Source organism: Tachypleus tridentatus, chromosome 13, assembly GCF_004210375.1.
Source record: "Tachypleus tridentatus isolate NWPU-2018 chromosome 13, ASM421037v1, whole genome shotgun sequence".
In the NCBI taxonomy this organism is placed as follows: domain Eukaryota; kingdom Metazoa; phylum Arthropoda; class Merostomata; order Xiphosura; family Limulidae; genus Tachypleus; species Tachypleus tridentatus.
Genome location: NC_134837.1, coordinates 224,160,375 through 224,185,943, shown reverse-complemented (window position 1 = coordinate 224,185,943; position 25,569 = coordinate 224,160,375). Strand labels below are relative to the sequence as shown.

Here is a 25,569-nt window from a genome sequence, read left to right as displayed (position 1 = left end):
ATTGTATTTGGTAAATATACCAGTGAAACACTGTTTGTTTACAAAATGCTAGGCTGGTTCACTACATCAACATGTTTTTAATGCAAATATGTGGTAAGCAGATAAAAATCAATAACCCATCTGCATTCATGCAAGGTCATGGTCAGGATTGACAAACATGTGAAAAATTGTTCAATCAACAGCGACCTAACGGGTTGACACGAATAACTCATGTGGTTGATTAGCGGCACTATAATTAAAAGATGACCACGAGATTGTGATGGCTTTCACATGTGTAATTACATTATCTAATGGCGCATGGCTTGGCCGGTAAGTTTAATTAAAAGCGGTTACTGGATCAGTACCATAATAAACAAGTACTTGTAAAAAACAATGTTAATTAATGGAAAGATTCTCTATAAATTGAGCCAATATGCAGCGAATTCATCAGATCTCAGAATGGCTTCTTCGCAGGCCAAACGCCCCTTAGACAGTGAAAGTTGTCTAATACCTCCATCAAAAAAATCCAAATCTGAAACTGACAGTTCACGATCATTCCAAGAAAAATGGTTGAATGAATTTAACTGGCTCAAATATGAAGCCTCTACAAAGCAAATGTTTTGCACAATGTGCATTAAAGTACAGAATTCAAACACTTTCACAACTGGTTGTGCAGTGATGAAAAAAGACAACCTAACCAAGCATCAGAAAACAAAAGGTATTTATTGACTGAGTAAATGTTGAGACTTATTTGGACAGTTAAACTCATAAAATTATTAAATATAATAAAAAAAATATGCCCATGTAAATTTATTTCCTAATACTTTAGCAATGTTATTACATTAAAAAGATGTTGTGATGCATGAGGTAATTCATTTTTTTATCATTTATTTCAGACCACAGAGATGAAATGGGGGCGTCCAAGCTGTCTACAGCGATGACTAAGGCCACAGTCTCAGCCACAAACAAAAGTGAGACTGCCATCAGAGCTGCAATGCACAATGTTTACTTTGCAGCAAAGCATGACCTACCAAGTTCCCTAATTCCAGATCTAAACAGACTATGTATGATGCAGGTAAGTTATGTATACAATACAGTTTTTCTGTTCTTGTCGCAAGTGGATTTTATTTGTTGTTCTCAATGAAAGATTTGTTATAGTTACTGATTTACGTATTCATGTTCCACAATTACTAATCTCACAAATTATTTATTATGTATATAATACAGTTTTTATGTTCTTAAATTGTCGAAGGATTATCAGCTAATGTTTTACAAGTGGAATTTCTCCGTTGTTCTTGATGAAATTTGTTACTGATTTATGTATTCGTGTTCTAGAGTTACTACTTCCACAAATTATTTATTTATGTATTTATTCTTTTTGTTTTAAATCCAGGGTGCAACACAGCTCCAGCATCTGGTAGTAGACCAACATACTACCACAACACTAGTATTAGTGACTTACAAGATTGTATGGCAGAAGTGTTGAGAGACAAATTAAAAAAACAAACTAGTCAAAAATGGAAAATCAAGCATCATGATTGATTAAAGTACAGACATTTCAGTAAAGCAGAACCATGTCAGCTACATCCGTGTACTAGAGATGGATCAGTTTGGTATAGTGACACCACAGACCTATTTCCTTGGAATCTGTGAAGTTTACAAAGCTAATGCTGAGAACATTTTTACAAAAGTCAATAGTATGCTATCAGAGAAGGGTATTGAAGTGAAAAATTTATGTAGTGTCAGCTCTGATGGTGCTGCTGTGATGATTGGGTCAAAGTCTGGAGTAGTTACTAGACTAAAGCAATTTGTACCAGGTGTCCCAGCCACACACTGTATCCCACACAGACTAGCTTTGAGTTGTGCCACAGGAGCTGACAGCATACCATATCTTGTCAAGTACCAGGATATTATGAATTCCATCTTTAAATTTTTAAGTACTCGCAAAAAAATATGGCAACTTTGACTGCAGTGCAGAGCATTATCAATGCAGAAGAAAAGAGGTTTAAACAGATCTTTCACACCAGGTGGTTAAATTTTGAAGGTGCAGTAGATGCACTGCTTTCCAACTACTCCAGCCTTGTGTCTGTATTTATGGAAGAGACCTCTGGTGAAGCTCTTAGCTTGTATAAACCCATCACTTCATTCAAATTTCTGTATGTGTCACATTACTTGGCTGATTGTTTGAAGCCATTAGCCATTTTGTCAAAAACATTTCAGAGGAAAAATCTTAATTTCTATGAAGTTCACCCACTGCTTGCTTCAACTATTGAGTGTCTAGAGGAAATGAAACAAAGCAAATCTGGTGAAATGCTGTCAAAATTTCTGAACGAGGTGCCAGCTGAACCTCAGTTAGATTCAGATGGACTGTACACTTTTCAGTTTGGTGGGCATACCATAAGAGACAGTGCAGTTCAAAGGTCTGAGGCAGAAAACATATGTAATAAGTTCACAGAAAATATGATAAGTCTAAATGACAGGTTTTCAGATAATGATGATGCAGCTATTTTGACTTCCCTTACAAATTTCTTCAACCCACTGCTCAAAGACACAGACATTTCAGCAGACATTGACACAATCAATGATTATTTGTCAACCTTTGGCAACGAGGGAACAAAACAAGAATTGAAATCATTTTCAAAATTTGCTAGATCTACTTTTGAAAGTGGAAGCAAGTCTGTAACAGATATTAAAAGTTTCTGCAATTTTGCAGTAAAATACAGAGTCCTTTCCTGCAAGTGCAGAACTGGCAGAGAGACTACTGGTAGCTCCAGTTTCAACAGCTAATTGTGAGAGAGGTTTTAGTAAGCAGAATTTGATAAAAACATGTCTGAGGAATTCAAGGAGTACTAGAAACCTGGAAAATATCATGTGTCTGTCAATAGATGGTCCAAACACTGGAAATTTTGATTTTAAACGTGCCTTTAAGATCTGGAGTACAAAAACGAACAGACGTATTCTAATGTAATCATTGAAACAAAGGCACCAGTTGTAACTGTAAATGAGTAGTAAGGCACAACAAAATGACATGCTTCAAGGCATGTATATATTTTTTCATTTTGTCATGAATTTGTGTTCAGATTTTCAGCATAAATGTTACTGAAACTTGTCAAGTTTAGTTTGGTGATGTTTGAGTGATTTTATTAAGCAGGGGTCTCACTAGAGAGACTTGGGAGAAGTGGTCTCTCAAAACAGACCAAACCTCACCCTTCGTAAGCTCAAGGAAAAGTCATCTTATACAGATTATATTATAGAAGAAAAGAATGCTATTGACTGTAAACTTTTCCATAATTTTGTAAAATTAAAGCAAAACTTCTCCCTGGTTTGCAAGTCTAGAGAGACCCCTGTTTAGCAGCATGTAATAACAGTTACTTTTAATTTAGTGACTCGTCTTCCCATGTCATTATTGTAATGATTTGTGTGTGAAAAACATTGAACTTTGTAACTGTGAAACTGTTGTTTTATAATAAATTTGATAAATGATAAATTCATTGAAATAAAATGTATGATAAGATCTTAGTTGTCATTTATTCTTTGACTGTCTTATCGTATCTGACTGGCTGGAGGGTTGGATATGGATCAAACCTATCTGGCTAAAACACTGGCTGGCTACCAAAAAATCATTTGGCTAATAGCCTGGCTACAGAAAACTTTAGTCCAGGGTAAGCCCTGATAAGGTATATATTTTACCTTCAGAAACTGTCTTATGTCCATCCATCAGTATGCAGTGCCAGCTATCGGTTTGAATACATACATACATGCATGATACATTTACAATTTATATTATACCTATATACATAAATATATATAGGAGTCTATGTGTAATTTTTTAATCAGAGTATCAATGGAACCATATTGTAAAAATAACTGAAACATTAAGTCCACAATCCAAAAACCAGTCAAGTCAGTTTGAGTAATCTTATGGTGACAGTCTAAGCCATCTAAGCATGAATCCTGCTGACATGATCAGGTAGATAGGTTGCAGATGAAAAAGTTGCCCATTTAAAAATATTTGAATTGATGTACAAAAAATGTTAGCAATCTTTTGACCATATTACTGGTATATATTCATATAATATATTGTAACTGATACTTTAAATGGTTGGTTTTTACTTAGAAATTCATTAGTTTTTTTTTTTTTGGTTCATGAATTGTTTGGGATCCTTATTGATCCCTACTATTAATTACTAACATACTTAAAATGTACCTTTTGAAACAGTGTTTCTTAATCAAATGTTGCTTATCAATAAACACTCTATACAAACACTTATAAAACATTCTAGATTAATCTTATAAAACAATGTATGTTATTCACATTGAATTATTGTTCACAAGCAATATAGAAACCACCCATTATTCAGAATTAACAGTTCCTAGTCCTGTCCATCCTAACAGGGCATACAAATGGAATTGGACAAATAACATATTGCAATGGGGTTACCAGTGTTAAGGTAAATACATACTGGCCTATAGGGTATTATGACATCCTCCCACCATTGATGCATCTCCATAGCATCGGGTCAGCCTTGCTTAAAACTGATAACTAGACACCTCCATGTTATTTACAACTCTGGTAACACCATGAATGGCAAAGGGCCTCTGCTTCATGATCATTCAATCTATCCAGTTTATATGGCACTATCTAATATAGGTTCAAGATTTAAGTTGTGCTGGTCACTTATCCCATATAAAAAAATTCATCTACCCTAATGTAGCACACAACTAATCTACAGATGGTTAACACTAAAACTAATCTTACTAACAAATGGTTCCTGAATGCATACTAAAATAAAACAAACTCTAATACTACAGATAATTCATTACTTACTATAATTCACTATAATGTAATAACCTGAACACTAAAGTTATAATCAAACTTCAGTGGAATTATGATAAGCATATAAATGAAAACATGGTAATGCTGTGAGAAACAACACACACAGCAACTTTGCACATGAACTAAACCAAATAATGTGCCCTGAATACACATAAACATTTATATGCACTGTAATTAACAAAATACATGGCACATGTACTTAGGCAAACAAAGAAGCAGTGGGTAACAGTGTATTGAATCTGTTTTATTATTTGTTGATTGTTTTGAATTTCACGCAAAACTACACGAAGGCTATATGTGCTAGCCGTCTTTAATTTTGCAGTGTAAGACTAGAGGAAAGGCAGCTAGTCACCACCACCAACTTTTGGACTACTCTTTTACCAACAAATAGTGGGATTTCAATTTTATTATAGTTTTGAAATAGTGATTTCAACAATTGTACTGAACATTAGTTGGCCACTAAGTTATAATATTCATACCAGAATGGAAGTCTAGAAGGAGTTCCAGCACTTATCATAACGAGGCAAGTGACAAAAAAGTACTGCCTACACTTCTGTTGTTTTTTATTTGCTTTCTTACATCCAAAATGTATTAAGTTATTATTATTTATGCTCTTGTAATATACACTTATTAGTACAGTAATACTGTAATAGTAACAGTGGTAAAAAACATTTCTAAAACTCTCTTATAAATAGAAACCATAGTTTTCAATGTCACTAGTTTTTAAAGAAAACCTTTATTGTTAACCCACACAAGACTGACTCATGCACACCACAATTATATGGCACCCGTAAACCTCACAAACCCGATTGTTCAATACGATCCATTATGTCAACCTACGAATCATTCAACTACAACCTTGGTAAATATATAGTGTAGACATTTTCTAAATATGTAACATTGACCAGCTCCTTTTTTCAAAAACTCTTTTAACTTTACATCCATTCTTGACCAACTAAACCATAAAGCCTATATAGCCAGTTTTGATGTAATCTCCCTCTTCACAGAAGTCCCAACTACTGAAGCCTGCAAGATAGCTTTAGAACTTTATATCCAAGACTCTAACCCACAAATACACATTCCTAGCAACCAATTAGCAACAGTTTTAGAATTCACTACCTACAAATAAATGACTTAAATATGGACAATCTTTTGTCACCAATTCTAGCCAACATTTTCATGACACAGATTATCTCAAGCGATCAATTCAGTCTTGCACGCACCACAATACTGGTACAGGTATGTTGACGATATAATTACTGGATTCACATTTACAGAACACACTTTTTCCAATCACGTTAACTCAATACATCCCAACATTAAGTTCACCTGTGAACACAAAAAATCTAATCAAACAGCGTTTCTCAACTTCAAGATCACAAGAACCCATATACAATTCAAAACAGAAATCCACAGAAGAATCACTCATACTGGATTTTACATTCCCTGGAACTCAGCACATGAAATAAAACAAAAACTATATTTACCTAATAAAATTAAAGATGAATTCAACAAAATCAAACAGCATTTCATCAACATCAAATTTCTTCCAAAAACCATTGAAAATATTATACACACACACACACATCAACAACAACAACAATAAATCCCAAGAAACAACAAACTACAAAACTTTACACTGCTGCATACCACATATTCTCAATATCAGTAAAAAAATAACCAATATTTGGAAAAAAACTTACAACATACCAGTAAACACCAGGTACAAAACTAAAGTCCATACTATGTAAAAACTACACTGACAAACACAACATCAACATTATTTATAAAATACAATGCAACAACTGCCATGACATCTATGTTGAAGAAACAAGCAGAAAAATGGAAACTAGTTTCAAAGAACAAAAAAAAAAAACACTTTAACATGATTTTGAACACTGCAACTCAAATAAACAAAACATGACCATAGTAAATACCCAAATACTAAGTAGAGAAATAAACAAAAACAAATGTAAAATCAAAGTTCTACTTGTACAACAACTAAAGCCAAAATTATATCAATACAAAGGACAGCCTTTATACCTATATTAATTAATAGGCCTAACATATACTATAAAGCCCCCAACAATCCTGTTCCCATTTACATTCTCGTTCCTAAGACGTGCCTGGCAATGATAAGCTGCCAACTCTCTTTGTTAACCAGAAGATGACTTTAGAAGGTTCAAACATTTTTCTCTATTTTAATAAAAGTTTTAATACCCATACCAGCCATCTTGAGATACATTTTTCTGTCTTGGTTTCTATTATACTAACTTACACCTTACACATTTAATTTTCTAGTTTTGGTACATTTTTTTTTGCTCGTTGTTTGAAGTGATATAATACATTCTGGCATTTCATTTTTAGAGCTTGAAAACTACCTTGAAGTTAGTAGGAAGCAACATCTGTTTGGAAAGAGAAGAATCAAACATGAAATAAAGATGGCCCAAAACAAGTTCATATGAAAGTGACAATACAGAAAACTACAAGCAGGAATGAAGAGTCATGTAATGCAAAATGAAGACCATTCTAGGATGGATGCAGGAGTTCAAGCACAATCGAAAGCAGTCCCTAGCATGGTAAACTAGTTACCTCAGGTTTTAATATCTCAGAATTTTAACAATAACTTCATATATATATATATATATATATATATATAAAAGGACATAAAAAGAAAATGTAATAGATGAAACATTTTTCACTATATAGTGCTGGAGCATGGACTAAAAAAAATGCTTGATTGGTGGAAATTCCAAATATTGAACTATTTTTCCCCTAAAGTTAACTGCAAAAGTGATACAGTAATAACAATTCTATTTAGTAAATGCAGGACATAATTTTCTGTGTTTTGTGATCAATTTGTCCTAACATGCAAGAGGCTTTTACCATATATGAAGCAATACAGAGAATGTGTTAAGTATTTAAAGTAATTAAACTGCATGTGTTCATGCTAATACCACAATAAATGTTCAAAATATTACAAGACTTGTAATTATATATTGCTTCTAAACAATTTCATTCACTTCTTCTAAACACTTTTACCATTACTGTCTGTAGAACTCTTAATAGACTTATTCTGCAATGTGTACACAGTTCTGAATATGACTCTTGAAAAAATAAAACAAAGCTATCACTGCTGAAAGAAGGGTCAATACAACATTCAGATGCCAACATAAAATATTGACAAATTAACAGCTTCTCAGTAAATGTAAGCTGATATTTTGTTTGTAAAGCACAATATTAATATATGCATAAATTATTTAATCCAACAGTCAAGGTATCAGCATGATATATTTCAAAATATCATTTATTTGATGCAAGCCAAACATTCAATAACAGTGCAAGTTTGTATCCTGTAAGTAACAGCGAGTGTATAGTTCATAAGCTATTTTCTGTCTTTATCAGGTTTGTTTAAAATTATGCTATCTTTAAAGTATCGATCAGAATTACCATGTTTGCTCATTAAGAAAAATTAATGATTATTTTTCATTTACAGGACTTTACCTTGTGCACCATGTATTACATCAAAAAATAAAATATCCATAAGCATGTGTTGTGCTCGTAGATGTAACAACAGTCATTATAATTTCCCTATACTGAAAATATTTCTGAAAGGTACTTCTCTCCCATAAATAGCTATTCTTGTTCAATGCTGCCCTCTATATGCAAAAATGCATGCCACAAGCCTTGATTCAACTGTTTTTCTCATGTAAGTCATTATGCAACAATCTTCCACCACTGACAAACCCTCCTGATGCATTCAACTTTCTCTTTGATTTTATAAAATTAACTCTGAGTTTTCACAGAAAAAGGAAGCACTGGTTTTCAATGGAGAGGAAAGGTGGGAAGTGTGAGAAAGGTTAAGTACCTATTGGAAATCCATATTCAAAGCAAGACCATTACAACTCCTGATAAAGTACCTTGTTGAATAGGCAGAGGGACAGGTGTGAGAAAAAGACAAAAGCATTCTTTAAAAGCATCTGAAGAACACACTAAGAAGAGGGGATTCTTGCAATAGTGGATCATATGGGAGGGACCACACCACTTTTGTACCCAGAGATCCTCACAAACAAAATTAATTGTAAGAAGTATAAAATATGATTAATTATAAAAATGAAAAAAATAATGTAAAATTAAATAAGTGTATATTAATCAACAAAACATTTAGTAGGCATTATTTGTTTAAGACACAATCTATTTGACCAAATTAAAAATTTGTCTAGTAAGATGAATGACAGGTAAGCCTAAAATAAAAAAGATATAGCTGAAAATCTCTCAGCAGATCAAGGGCTCATCAGGTATATACTTCTTGAAGATGTAAACTTAAAGATTTTTCAATTGTTTTGGAGTATATAGTCGATTTTCTGCTGATGAAATGAATGAAAGAATGAACATTGCCTCAGTCCATATCAATGTTGAAATAGGAAGAATTGAGAATCATCACACTCTGAATGGAGTTGTGTTTTATAGCCTACCTTATATTTCTGGACACATTACAAAAGTAAATATGTGTTTTACAAACTTTTTGCCACTTTTCTTATTTCCAGGATAGAGCTAAAAGTAAAAATGTAATCTAACTGGCAGAGTTTTGTAAAAGTCAACTGCACCAAATAATGTGTTCTAGAACACAGTTATGGTTGGGAATGTTACATTTACAAAATGTACATATGGATTTTACATGTCTTTGAAGTGACCATAATATGCTCTCATATGTTTCAAGTGTTTTCTTTTCTTGAATGTTGTAATTGTGTACCTGTATTTGATACTTACCAAAAGTTTAAAAATTTGATTCTATGTATGAAAATTGCTTCTTGATTTAACATTGGTACTATCACTCTTACATGTGTGAACATCAGATGTTTACTACAAGCAACCCTTGTATCACTAATATGTTCCTCTTTAAAAATGCATATGTTAATTATTTTTCAGAGAATTCCTTCATCTGAGCAATGCCAAGTTTTGTTTTCTCAACAAAAGTCTTTAATTTGGTGAAAATTAGTGTCAAGTAGAAGTCATAAGTCACTATGCCATTCTGCATTCTCCTATAGAAACATCATATCTTCAAACATTGAATCATTTGTCACTTTCATGTCAATAACACAATTGCTGTCACTTGTTTTCACATTTTCTGACTGATCAACACAAAAGCACTTGATATTAATGCAGCTTTTCCACTACTAACACTTTCACTGTTTGCTTTTTATAAGTCTTTCTCATATTTGACATTAAAACAAATCAAATCCTTTAGGCTATAACTGATCAACTAGTGAAACAGTTCACTGTAACCATTTTTACATAAACAATGAAACCCTAAGAAATGAGGGCATCATTCTGGAAATTTGATAATTCATGAGATTAGGAAAGATTACTAAAGACATATAGTGTGAAACTAGTGTACTGAGAGTGCTTCCAATATCAAAGGGCTTTGTGCACCTTATACCATCATCCTTCATAGGTAGTGATGCTTCACAGTTGCATACAGCAGTACATTGTTGTTTATTCACCTGACAAAAAGTTGACACTGCATTTCTGGAACTCACAAGTTAGTTACTAAAGTGTTCAGCAGCAGATGTGATAATCAATATAATAAACTATCTATGAGAATTACATCTTACTGAGACCTTCTCTTCTACCACACAGTACTGTCTGAGTCACTAATTAATTATGTCATAACCATAATGACTTGTGATGAAAACATGAGCTTTTCTTTCCATATGTATCTGACTATAAGAGGAAAAGGGATATTAATTAGGAAAAGTCCACATTTTGTCAACATTAGATTATGCAGATTCACAATACTAAAAGTTCAAGATTTAATTTTATATAAAGTTGACTACTCAGAAATTGAACTATGCTACAAAAGCAATAGATACTACACAAGTTTTTCTATAATTTTACAAAGTTCCATTAAATGTAGAAATACACTAGATAAAAAGTATTTCAAGAAAATTACCTAGAGGAAAGAAAACAAATTCTTAAAGGTCTTTTAGAATGATAAATGTTCTTAAAGTTGAAAAAAAACAGACAAGGAAAATCTTGACTGATATCAGACATGCAAAGAGAACTTCAGGGGATGGATAAGCATAAGAGAGTGAAATGCTAATTATGACTAATGTTGTATTGAGACTGACAAAATTTGTTTAAAAATCTTAAAAAAGCAAATGATTAAAAGGCCATTTTAAAATATATATACATAAAACTGACCTGCTATCAAAATAATAATCTTCAAGTAAAAGAACAGTCAAACAATATCCCTGGATTCATAAAACTACATTATATGCATGAGCAACCCTTAGCAACTGAAATACAAAGTTTCATAAATGCTTCAACAAAAAATAAATTTTGTAATGATAAAACATCATTTAATAACACTAAAATCAACACGTAAAACCACTCTAGGAACATTCTAAGCTATGGATTGGTTATTCACACATCATATATTGTAGTAAGAGTATCTAAAGGACCATTTCAAAAAATGAAGAGTTGAATAGAGACACTATATTTGATTCAGTACATAACCTGTATCTCAGCACAATAAAAATTATAAGAGGTTCTTATTTTATATTTGAGCTTGTCAATATTAGTAATTTGAGTTCCTAATTTGTTCAAAACTACAGACTTAGTATTTTGACATAACAAACATCTAATTTTAAAAAGTGCTTCATTCAACATGCCACATGAATTACTAAAATCTATATTTAGATGTGTTCTTTCAATATTTATTTTTAAACTAAGAAATTAACTCATTTATAATATAAAAGTATGAATTATAATCTACAACTGGATTCCAAATTTATTTACATAAATTCATAAAATGTGATAACATGGCTTTTAACCTGTCACCAAAGGGTTAAACATTTCTAGAAATTTGAAGTTAAACACAGCTCTAAAATTAATTGCACTTATTATAAGATATTAATATGTTGCCTATTATGTTTTTTAAAAATGCATTCTTCATCTAGAGAGCTTGGAAAAGATGTTCTCACCACAATAATTATTGTAACAAAGGGCTTACATAAATAGTGTTATAATCTACTGTTCTGTGTCCCAGCCAACCTGCTGAACTCTGAACTGACTGAAATGAGCCATTGGCAACAGACATGGCAAATACAGTATGGTTGTTGAGATAGTATTGTTAAATGCTCTTCTAATTCTTGAACATTCCTGAGGGACTAAAGAATGCAGTGTTAAAAATATAATAGGCCAAATACTAGTGTCTGATGACAAAATAATAATTAGTTATAATCATGCTTTATTATTTTTGAAGAGCATTCACACTGTAGCTGATATAAAATGTTGTACATTAATGTCTACAAATGATGCTATACTTCTCTAACAACAGCACTAGAACTGATGTACAATTAATCCATTTATTTGTACACAGCAGTGCAATAATTCTTACTTCAACTAACTTACAACTTAACTGACTCTAAATGTTAAAAATACAAAATGTTGTATTTATACATTCAAAAGTATTTAACACTTTATGTTCACACATCTTTAGTTTTCCAGAAGTTCTACACCTTCCTTAACTTCTCTTAACTTAATGTTATAATTATCTTCCACAGCTTCGTCTACACACAAACAAATTATAAAATTAAAACTATATATCTCACAATAGTATGTACCTAGGACATTTTTCAAAATAAAAAAATACTCCTTTATACAATCTGCCATTTAATTTTCCTTTTATTGTATCTTAACTAAAGTATTGATATTTTTAAGAAAACAAAAACTCTGCAGTTTTATGTAAGAGCAACAATAAATATATTAAATAATTTGATACCTTTTTGATTGGTGCATAACACAACTGAATGAGTGCAGCAAGAAGATCAGCAGCATGTTGGCTCAAAATCATAGGACCCAAAGCCGAGTTACTTAAACAATCTATTAATACGATGACGCAAGCAACTAAACGTCTATGTTTCTTCCATGGTGGCCAAACCTCTGTGGATTCTACAAGAAGCTGGCTAAATCCTGTTCTTCTCTCTAAAGGGATTCCTACACCTTTGAGAAGGCTTGGTATTATTCCCAATCCACATATGAACTGGACACATCGAGCAACAGTTTTATGTTGGCTAACGCTTAAGATATCACAAGGAACACATGAAACATTCTTTTGGTTCTCTGAAGACTTGAAACTGCTGGTTGTTTTGAAATCTTTCTTTGATGCTGCATTTAATTCTCTTTGAAGAAGCTTGATAAAAATGAGACAGCAAGAGAGAAATCTCCATTTAATTGGAATTGTTTGAATACCATGAAAAATGTTAAATGGAAACTGCTGGATTATATCTGTAAATGTATTAATTTTCTTTAAGTGCTCATGAAGCTGTTGTATCTTATTATTTAAGACTTCATTAAACTGACTTTCTTCTACTCCAGAGCTTCCATCTGAAAAAAATCAATGTGGTCATATTTTAGGCTTTTAATAAAAAACAGAAATACTTGACTAAAGATGGATGTATAAGCTAACAAACTGTAAAGACTACAAACAAGTTTTAAAACCTAAATGTATGCTTTAACAGACAAAGGTACACTTACTGATCTGCATATACAATTTGAAATATACACAATACAACTGAAAAGTTTAAATAGTGAATGCCTAAGCTAAACAATTAATCTTTCCAGTAAGGCAGAATTACAAAATAGGCATAAGTTAAAAACAGCATGGAAACTTCAAAACATTGGACAACCATATAACATTGATATTTAATGATAGGAAATTTTTCACACTACATCACATAAATTCAGAGAAAAAACAGCTTAGTATTTACAAGAAATTATGCAGTAGTCTACTACAAGTGAAAAATTACAAAACATTACATATGATAATTACATTTGCAGTTCAGATTTATTAACTAAAATATATTTATTACACAAATTTCAAATATTGAAAAAGATTATTTATTTAACATGAAAAAATGCATAAGCTGTGTATATGAAAGAAGTAAAATAAAACAGATATGATTCACTAAATCAAGTCACTCAAACTCCTAATAAACTTTGTTAAATGCACTTGAGAAATGTTCAAATTTTGTAAACTAATAATTACATTTGACAAGTATTTTATTATTGTTATTTTGAATGAATTACGTTTACAATCTACCTTTAACTCAAAATAGTTACAACTGTAAAGAAATGTAGATTTTGACCAGGAAGTTTCAGAACACATTACCAAAGTTCAGACTAATGCTTAGAAGGGAAAAGAAGAAATCCTGGTGGTCATGCAATGGCTGTAAGTTGAGTTGAGGTAAATATTATTAGAAATGCATTTTCAAGTTAGGGAAATATAAACTTTGAAAACATGCATAAATGTTTTACTTCACTTCTATGGATTACTTATAAAATAAAATGATTTTCAATGAACTATAAATTAATAGTTATGCTAATGTCATCAGTGAGTCATGCAAATTAGTATTGTTGAAGGTTTGATTTTTCCTTCCTTGCTTTAGCTATTTATACCTCACTCAACTGCTCTTGGCAATAGCTCTCTCATAAGACTTTACACCTATGTCAATACACCCTCTCATCCTGGTACTATATATAAGCACCTCATTTAGATAATTTTATCACTTTTAATAGACTACTACCATCCCAGTCTTTAACATCAGCTCTTAATGAGGAAGAGCAGTAGAGTGCCAGTGGAGGTAAAAATTATTGGAAATAGATTTTTGATTTGGGAAAATGTTAACTTCCAAAGCATACTTACCTCTTCTGCCCCATGTAGCTTGAATCCCATATTGTAAAGATGGATGGGTCAGCAAAGGCATTATTCATGTAGAAAGCATCTCCACAGATCACTGGTGTACCAAAATAAAGTGGTACCTGAGTAGAGAAGCTGTACTATATCCAGATCAGGTATGCTCTTCACCCTGAACTTAGTTACTCTGTCAAGGATGGAACAGTATGAGTAATCATCACTAGAGGCCAACCCCAACCAGGTACTTGAAGTTTCATTACTGAGAGCTGTAATTAAGAGGTTTTGGCCCCTATATTCCATGTTGGTGGGTAGATCAACTTTACCACAATGTAATATACAGATATAATTCTGACTGGATCTCAGCCTGTAATCATAGAGTGATGCAATATAAACAACCTGAGTCATGATGAAAAAGAGTAAGTAACAACAAAGTGGACAAACCTTCTCCTTCATCTGAAGAAGCCTGGAAAGCAGCACTCCAGGCTCAGAAGGGCAGGATCATGTATCTCTTACTCAACTAAAAGAACAGAACTCATCCAGTATGGAATTATGAGCATTTATACACTTGCCCCCTGAATTAAATGGAGGATATGAAACAAATGTGCTCAACTAAGGAATCAGAATGGGACAACACTGCATATGGAATTACAAGAAGAAAGAGAACCTTCTTCCATGAACAACATACTAAACCAGTACTGATCAAAAAGAAAGGCCATGCACACCCTGATCAGAGAACAAAGTATCAAATCTGAACCAGTATTATAAATAAGCTTCACGAAGGCTGGTGCCTCTCCTACTGACATCTGGGAAAACAAAAACCATTCAGGAAATTGTGCAAGAGAGCTCCAAACTTTGTCCATTTCTCCAAAAGTTGTGGAATTCACTCTAATACTCTGGAGATAAAGCCTTTGTCCACCAACCATCCACTAGTAGAATCTGGAGAAAAATACACACTGGGGAGTCCTGAAGAACAGTACAATAGGTGCACCAAGTTCCCTACATTTTTAAAGGCAAACCAATTCCAATTTATTCAATCTGATGACTGTCAAGGACAGGCAAAATACCCTTTAGCTTTACTCATGATAGTCCACGAGTGGCAGCCAACCATTATGGTATGATAATACCACCTGAGGAACTCCCAAATGGACTTAAGGAACACCTCATTTCTACAGAGCCTGTTGCCATCAATAGCAATTACAGTGAAATAGTGGTTGCTATCACAGAATTGGTTTGATAAAAACACATATGCCTGGACAACACTCACAACAGCATCGGATCTTGTAAAAATAAGGTAAGGAACTCTTGAAAGATAAAAAACAATACTCATCCCTCTGGATGATCTTGTAGAAATAATTAAGATAGCACTATAGGGGGTAGGGCAAAAACCCTCTGAAGAAGAAATTGCCAGATCAGGCAAATAATGTGAGATAAGTTATTAGGGATGGTCCACATACCACTCCACATAGTGACTTCCAATGGGCAATTTGACTGAGCTGCAAGGGCATAGAAAAAGAGAAACCTGATTAGATGTGACTCACTGAAGATATGTCACCTTCAAATAAAGCCCAGAATAAAATAATGTCTGGTATCTCTAAAGGTACAAGTGGAGGCAACAAAACCTTCAAGACCCTGATTGAGCAAGACCATGATCAAAATCTGACTGATATAGAAAGAATGAGCAGATGAATCAGAGAAATGGATATAATTCATTTCCTGTCTGACAGAGAGCTGGGTAAAAAGAACTGATCTGAAGACACAGAAAGAATGAGAAAGTGGTCTGTTTATAAACAGTGCAAGTCATTTTGACTGGCATGTCCATACGTCAGCTGCCATAAAACTGCAGGTAAAGGGGATGCATGGCATACAACACTTAGATCACAAACAGGTGTAGAGAATGAACACACAACCTGAATCTACTTGTTAGATAGCTGGAATGATCATTTGTGATCAATTACCCAAAATGATGTGAAGAATATGGAAATTACTGGGGACTTAAAAAAGTGTAGTTGCAATACTCAAATGGGAGTCAATAAGGTTGCTGTAAACAATGGCAATTGTGAAAGATGCAAAAAAATCTGTCATAGAGCCAAGTCAAAAAACAAGTTACAACTGACACCACTGATTGAAAAGGGTCCAACCCCCTCTCAATACAACATTGCTGATATGTATGCCATAACCTTTCAGAAAAATGACTTTAAGACTAAGAAGGAACTAAGCCAGATACATATCAATCTCAGATATAAAACACCAATGCAGTGTGAAATACAACACAACCTTAATCATAGAATCTTGAACTTCTAGATAGCTGGGTGTACCATATGCAATTATGGCTACCTCCACAAAGTTTAAAAAGAAGAAGAATTAGAAACACCAAGACACCCAGGTGTATCTGCTGATTCAATGTGATCATCAGGATCTAACACTGGGTTGAAACAACTAATATTTCATACCCTAGGGTACATGTGAAGTAAAAAGGTTTAGAGTTGTAATCCCTTCCTGTCCAGAAGGAAAATGTATATTACCAAGGCCCAAAGATGAGGTACTGGAGACCAACCTGCCAGCAATTGGGTGATCCCATGATAGGCTGGCCCACCAATTAGGAGTTACAAAGTGAGAGAGAATCAAATTGAACTTTGTGATGCAACATCATTGCATTTGAAATTAAATAATAGACATGCTACCACAGGCATCACCCATAAAACATGGCAAGCGAGAAGGGTGACAAGACTAGTCCCATAAAACTAGGTCCATAATTGAAAATAAGGAACCCCAAACCACATACTTTTTTGATGATAAATCATTAGGCTTCTCAAATACCTTGCTACAGGGATGGGGCACATATACCAACAGCCAAGAATTTCAGAATCTGTGGACAGATAATCAGGATTCCACACTTGGTATTTTCATCCATCTTGCTCTTTGAAAGACAAGGAAATTTTGAATGAGGTGGTAGTAGAGCAACTCAAATTGTAGTAGCATCCTAACTTAACTCTCTTAAAACTGAAAAATAATTCTGACTACAGAAACTAGGAAAAACCAAGAAAGTGTATGATCTCAAATCACTTAAAGACAAATAAAAGGATTGCTTGTGTTCTTATATCAAAAGCATAAAGTATTTAGGTTATGCACACATTTCCAGAAAATAAAGAACAATCTGTGCAGTGAGAGAAGGAGAGGTAAAAGCGTGGTGTTCTATTCTATAGCATTAAGCAGGATAAGAGACAGTTGAGCCCAACTAAAGAATAAGATGGAAAAGTATAAAAATACTCAGATTGAAGGCATTTTGATTTCGAACAAGAATAGATGTTGCAGTCTCAAAAGAGAAGCCTGCTTGTTTTGTATCTGATCATATAATCATAATATGATAGTCCAACAATTGATGTTTCCAACAGTAGCCAATCATTCATGGAATGGTATATGCACAGTACAATGGAATGAATAGCACAAGAAGACTCATATAATACAGCAGATCCCATATTAAGATCATGTGAAACTGAAGGAAAAAATCCAAAACTGCAGTACCTCACCCTTGTGCATCACAAATGCTTATAGTTGTGGGAATCCACCAAGGCAAAGTGCATATAGGATCCAACTAAACTAAGTTGGACATCTAAACTCCCAGTAAAAATCAACACAGATTGAGGGATGAATAACTTGTGAACCTTGGAGAATATAGGTATTGATAGAGACAAGGAACACTGACTGGACATCAATCTTCTATTTTCACAGGTCCAACAACAGGAATAAAAACTCTGAAGAACTGGCCAACTTTCTCACTACACCTAGACCCCAACCAAATACAAATTACCTTATAACTAAGTTCCAAATCCTGAGGAACTGTGGGGTAATAGAAACCCTACAGGTTGGGTAAGTAATAGAGAGAAAGATAGCTTAACCACTAATTCTGACCCGAGGACAAACAGAGCTTCTGAACCAGTAGTACCATACACATAGAAAGTTTTGGAATTAAGCCCTCACAGTTCCTGAAGGTATATAATAAATCACCAATGCTGCTGGTGATCTGACTAAGCAGTAGAAACCTAGGATATTGATAGAACCTATTCTAATTAACAATATACTGAGGAGCTGATGTTTGGTATCAGTACTCACTAGTATGGGTAGATCTATGCCTACCCACTGTAACAGCCAACAGAATTTAAGATTCCAGCAACTTCCGGGGAGAAATGTAGGAACTGAAAATTGAACCAATGTGCAAGCTAACAATGGATCGAGCTCATCCTCAATGAAACTGGTGACACTGAGAGTCTTCTAACAAAGTGAAGTGAAAGGTAAAAAAATGTTCAATTTGAATTGTAAGTCTGTAGACTTCCTCTATCCCATTGTGGGACATAGACCTATGTAGATGAACTAACAAACTCCACTATAGAAACCTGAAATTTTAGGAGCAGATATTATTTGAGATTAGGAAAAATGCCTCCATGTGGTGGTGATAGACAAAGTTTCAATAACATGTCTGATAAGACCCAACTGTCCCTTCATGTAACTAATAAGTAAACCTTCCAGCATGAATTACATTTTCCATGTATGGAGAAAAAAATAAAAATTGGTCACAGACCTTTCAGCCATCAATTAAGAAGCAAGCTCGAAAGCTACCAAGAAAAGCCCAAAACATCACACACTTTAAGAACCAACAGAAGAAAAACAAATCAAAGACAGCTTACTCCAAAATGGCCTCATTTTAATTTTTCATTGGTCATTCAAAGAATATCTTAAAAGTAATTTTGTTAGAGAAAAGCAACTGTGTGCCATCTACTATGTCCACCCTAGGTAATTGAACCTTTGTGTTGAGAGTTCAGAATCTTACCACGGACCCACAATGAAGGTGAAAATCCAACAGATGAAACTAAGATACATGAAAAACTGAAACTAAAGACTCTCCAAAATATCAAGAATCAACATATTGAGGAGGGCATATTGGTTGGTTAATTTTGTGTTTTATGACACAAAGCAGCTAGGCTACCTGTGCCAAACATCTGGTAAAAAGGTAAAATGAAAGTTAATGTAGTAAAATTCATAAAAGGAAATTAAGGTAAAACAAAACAGAGTTAAAAAACATAAATAACATAAAACCAATGTTTACATCTAGTCCTTGATGATGAAAGGGGTCCAGCATCTTTAAGGCCGAGAGTCTGGTAGAGCCATATACCAGTGATCCATAGTCGAGTTTAGATCATATAAAACCATGATATATCTTTAGCATAGAACATCAATCTGCTCCCCAAGTGGTGGTAGAGAGGACATGGAGGAAGTTCAGTGATCTTGTACATTTGACCCATAGCTACTTAATGTGTGGTGTAAAGGTCAGCTTATGGTCAAAGATAACCCCCAAGAACTTTATCGCAGGGACCATAGGCAGCACAACTTCACCAATACGATCAGGGTGAATATCCCATTGGTGGCAAAAGTGCATGCAAACAGTTTTAGAGAAAGAAATGAAAGCTGTTTGCTGTGGTCCACTTCAGTAAATGATTGAAAGCAGTCTGTAGCTGCTGCTCAATATACCTCATGTTCAATGACTGACATGAGATGTGAAAGTCAACATAGAGCCTGTTTGCAACAGTGAGAGGAAGTTGTTCAGTGATAGCATTAATTTTTATATTGAAAAGTGTACCACTCAAAACAGTCCTGAGGGATTCCAAGTTCCTCTAGAAAAGAACGGGAAAGTGTCGAACCCATACGAACTTGGAATCTCCTGTCCATTAAAAAATTTTTAATAAAAATGGGCAAATGGCCACGTAACCCATAGATATGGAGGTCTCACAAAATGCCATACCTCCATGTTGTGTCATGAGCCTTCTTAATGTCAAAGAATATTGATACAAGATGTTGTTTTTGAGAAAGGCTTCTCTGATTGACGTTTCAAGTCGAATCAGGTGGCCCATGGTGGAGTGCTGTCATCAGAACCCACACTGGATGGGTGAGAGGAGGTTGTTTGATTCAAGGAACCAAACAAGATGAGCATTAACCATCCTCTCTAAGGTCTTACAGAGACAGCTCATCAAAGCAATCGGATGGTAGTTTGAAGGAATCTTGGGATCCCTCCCAGGCTTTGAGAAAGGTAGGACAATAGCTTGATGCCAGGCATCAGGAAAAAACATTCTCCTGCCAGATCCGGTTAAAAACAATTAGAAGAATAGCAAGAGAAGCAGGAGATAGATGGTACAGCATGTCATAGTGTACATCATCAAGTCCAACCAATGTACTGCCAGACCGATGAAGAGCCAGTTTGAGTTCCACCAGTGTAAAGGGATGATTATAATCATAGAGACAATCAGCTTCAAAGGAAAGAAGTGATCCCTCTGCCCAAATCTTGATGGCTAAGAAAGTGGAGGAAGAAGCAGAAGTGCTAGCTACCCAGCAAAAGCTTTCACTTACATTACCAGCGATGCTTCAGGTATCAGCTACTTCCTGGCCTTCAGAGAGTAAGATTGAGAGGGGGACAGAATTGTATTGCCACTGACCTTTTCGAATCTTGTCCCTATATGACTCTGGAACTAGTGGTAGAAGATATGCCAGTTGTGAACTTAATCCAAGATTCCTTCTGGTTTTAATGTCTTACTCACCAAGCATGTGTATGGGCCTGCTGGAAAGTGATGCAGTTTGAGAGTGTGGGATATCTACAGAAAGTATCCCTGGCCCAATTTTGAGCCTTCTGTGTCGTGTGGCAGGAAGAATTCCACCACGGACGAGGATATGTTAGAAGATGTGTCAAGGGTTTAGGAATACATTGAGCAACTGCTTATATAATGCAGTGAGTTACTGCTGCCACATAGTCATCTACTGATGGCTGGATCAAGTTCTGGGAGAGCAGTGAAAGAGGGCCAGTTTGCCTGATCCAGCTTCCACTGGGGCACATGGGTTGGGTGGCATTGATTACAGCCAGTCTCTCTCAAAATTACATGAAAATGATTACTGACTCGTGGATTATTGTCAACCCTCCAAGAAAAATAAGTAGAAGAGCCGGTATTGAAAAGAGAAAGGTTGTGATCAGAAAGCATATGCTGTACAGAGCAACCCCTCCTATCAATATCAGCACTTCCCTAGATCGGATGATGCCCATTAAAGTCCCCAAGAATTAAAAAGGGACTCCATGGGGACGCACTACAATGCCAAGCAAGGATACTGCAGCAACGACAGGTTTTTCGTGAGCACTATACCCAAATACCAGCATTAGATACAATGTCCACAACACCTGTTGAGAACTTCTAATACTGGTACTTGGTTGACCCTAGCCCAAGTGGACCAGCTGATTGACCCCAAGGCCACACGTTTTCTGCAAGAATTCAAGGCCAAAGTGGTATGTTAGGATTGGACCCCTCAACCACCAGGATTCTCTCCTCCCCTTCATGGGTCACCATGTGCAGAAAACATGTGAAATGTTCAGATCCCAGAGAAAATAAAGTTAAAGAACAGAACTTTCAACACATCATCCAATATGATTTATACATCTTCCATAAAATTTGGCAAACCTTTAGTTAACATTATTAGTCTTTTGTAAAGAAAAAAATTCAGAATTTCTAGTAAAGTAATTTTGCTAAAAGTTAATAATTCAATAAAGGAAAATGAGTATTGCATACTACATGTTGCTTTCATTTCTTTTCTCACAAATATAGCAAGTAATGTAAATTAACAATAACAAACTACAAATAGCAACTTTTTTTTATTCTCTTGCCAGTTGCCATTTAATTGATCAAAACTGAAAACTTGAAAAAGCACTTTAAAATGTAAAGTACTTATAAAAGACAATGTTAGTAATATAGATAATAAATTACAGACAAAATTGTCAAATGTTGTAACAAACCATTGGCTAAACTTCTTTATCTAGATACCTATCATATCACAGCATCAATATCTAGATAAGTATCATATTGACAACACAAGCAAAATGTAGTTGAATATATAAAGTTAGTTAGATCTAAACTGCATGAGCGTGAGATTTACTATAAAGAGTAATTGTGGCAACTTGTAAAGTGAATTATCACTGATTGTATTGTAATAACAAAGTAGAGAAGAAATATGTCTTGTCAATTAAGTTTCAAAGTTACTAAACCAGTCTGTGCAGATTTCAATGAAAAAAAAACCAAATATTCAATGCTTTGGATACAACTGTGAAAATCAGCAGTGTAATAAACATTTGTATATACACTTGACTTCTTTCAATATATTATTTTGAAACAAGTGGACTGTGTGCTCTTTATTTATTGTTGACATTTATCACAAATAAGCTACAGATACCTAATGTAAAGAATTCTACCCATCTTTTCATAGAATCCAGACACTGGCAAGTCAGCCAGGATTTACAGTGCTAAATGGTAGTAGACAAACAACACAGATAAACACAACACAAACAGGTAAAGTAGGCCTAGAAATGCACAGCTTCAGTTGGTAACGAAGATATTTTAAATATGCTCCACAAATATATCAACTGACTTTGATAAGTGGATAGAGAGCAATGAGAAACTTGGCCTCAAAATGGTGATCTACAAGAGAGAACCGTCTGAACAGAAAAGAGAATAAGAATATAAAAAGAGAAAAAAGAAAGATAAACTGTAAACAGAGAGAATAAGACACAAAAAGAATGAGAAAATGACTGGAAAGAGAGAAAATAAGAGCACAGATCAAAATTGCCAAACTTATTCAACAGAAGAAATACTCAAAAATGGCAATGGGATCAAAAACAGCTGATCCAAGCTGAACAAATTTGACAAGAAAGACAATATCACTGCTTTCCTGAAAAGGTATGAAAGATTAACCCAAGGTCAGAACTTGGACAGATGTGACTGGGCAGCATATATCAGCTCTCTTCTTATACAAAAAGACTTACAAGAAGATGCCAAGTTAAAGTAGTCTTGATGAAATGCTATGAATTTTCAAATTTGAGAGAAGTCAAACCTGACACAAGAGAACCTGTATTTCAGTTTGTGGCATGTTTATTCCACACAGTGGACTGACATGGTCATATGTAAAGACAGTTTTGAAGGACTGGAAGATTTACTAGTACATTGATAATCATGTGCTATACTGATATGTCACTATTCCTAAAAGAGAGACAACCATGAGATGTAGAAAAAATTATCAAGCTGGCAGAACAGTATATGGAAGCCCAAGGACGCTACATAAATGGCAAGCCTAAAAATAACCAATCAGATAAAATCAAGGGTGGTGGACCAGAAACAGGATGCCACCAAAGGTGGAAAGAAGTCAAAAGACAAAAGGAATGAGAGAAAGTATGCTTGCTATAAAATGGCATGTGTTACCAATAAGAAACTACAGAAATCTCAATATTAAGCAGCTGGAGCAACCTACAAAGATGGTGCTAAAAAGAAACAAGAAAATATTAAGTGTCATCACAGATGCCGCTGCCATAAAACACAGAACAGAAACAACTCACTGGATCACCTCAAGGAAGGAATACTTGTGCTTGCTTTGTTTACGTATGGGGTATTTATTTTGCAGTGCGTATTTTGCACCCAGGAGGTTAAATCTTAGTATAATAAGTTTTGTCTTGTAATCAGGTGCATAAGAAAAGTTTTTTTTAAAACATAAACAGAATCTGAACCTGACGATGACCAAAGAAGGTCGAAACGTTGTTCGCTCTTCGATGTAAAATATTTTCTCAACCCAAACGAGCCGTTTTTGCATATAAATAAACAGAATCTGAGTCACCATCAAGTATCATACCTTTAGAAATGACACATCCTACTTGAGTGTGTTCTAGCAATATTTCCAGACATGCACAAATATCTTTCACCAAAGTCATAATTTTTAATTACTGATCTCAAATACTACACAATCAGCACTAACACATAACGCTGGTTCAACAACAGAATACAACGACCTCTATCACGATGTCCTCCCACATCACGACTTTACAGAAATTATTAGACAAAATTTTATTAAGTAGTTGCACCACATTAAAACGTAATGTTTTACGAGAATCACAACTGAATAATAATAATAATTTAACAATAACATAACATTTTGGCCATTTATGAAACATATTTGTCTCTATATAAAAATGCAGTTTATAAAAAGAACGTATGAAAAACAAGAAAATTGTACATTTCACAAATATATTACACCACGTAACACAAATTTTGTTCCTGAATCATATGTGTTATTTCTTAATTGCTTATGTTGTAAAAGTACAGAAAATGGCCATTATTTTCTTCAAACTTTGCTTTTGTGACCTGGATAATTAAATTTAGAAATTAACCTATTTTCTATGTAAAAACGGGCACATTTGCACATTTTCATTTACATAAGGTCTGAATAAAACAACATATGAATCAACATTTACATGTATTTATACTAAAGTTGTACAAAAATGAACAAAAATGTTTAGATGTGAGTAGCTTTTCAAGATTTGCGACTGTAATGTAAATCACTTTCACATATCAGCCCCCATATATAGTCTCGGCATTCGACTTTGTTAGACCAAGATCTCTGGTCAAGTCATTGAGATCTCTTTGGTTGGAGTAGTATGGGTTTCTCTCACCAGCTGCACCTCTGAAATTGTAATCTGGATCTTCAACGTCTACCTCTTCTTCGGATTTGCTGATCTCTTTTGAGGACGGCTACTTTCTCTCTGGTGGAGTGGGTGCAGGAATCTCAAGGCAGTGTGGCACCGGGGCGATGGATGATGGAAGGTCTGGATACATGATAGCAGATGAATTTTTGCTAGCCCGACGTTTGGAAGGGTTTACCATGTAAAAGTAGCAATTGCTTGAGTGATCAGTGAGTTCACGTTAAATTCTTGGAATAGCAAACTTGATGGCTTTCTTTTCCCCTCTGTACCATCCTGCAAAATAGCAAAATAAAATTATTACGAAGAATAAATTTATTTCATCCACAACTAATGTCTAAGAGGTTCATGCAAAATATTTTGTATGTGATATTTTTCTATACTATTGGTTATTAAAAAATAAAAGATATTTAAATTTTAAAAGGTCTAAAATTTGTATAATATAAAATCTTACTATTCAAGCAAGCAAAAATCGTCCGTCTTACCTTCTAGAATTTCTTTTCTGTG

General features: G+C 34.2%; 1 protein-coding gene across 5 annotated transcripts in view; it reads right to left on the bottom strand.

The window, feature by feature from the left end:
* The window catches only part of Tango6 (transport and golgi organization 6), a 111,567-nt gene extending 87,190 nt beyond the window's left edge, over positions 1-24,377 (bottom strand). For 3 of the 5 annotated variants that reach the window (XM_076478809.1, XM_076478811.1, XM_076478812.1), the window contains exons 1-2: positions 24,219-24,376; positions 12,603-13,207 (exon numbers count right to left, since the gene is read on the bottom strand). In XM_076478809.1, the coding sequence (XP_076334924.1) occupies positions 12,603-13,207; positions 24,219-24,297 (684 nt within the window). In that variant the 5' untranslated portion in view covers positions 24,298-24,376. Of the gene's footprint in view, positions 1-12,602; positions 13,208-14,525; positions 15,407-24,218 lie in introns of those variants that run through there. The other 2 variants (XR_013020621.1, XM_076478810.1) reach the window with 2 other exon arrangements.
* Positions 24,378-25,569: the final 1,192 nt, after the last annotated feature.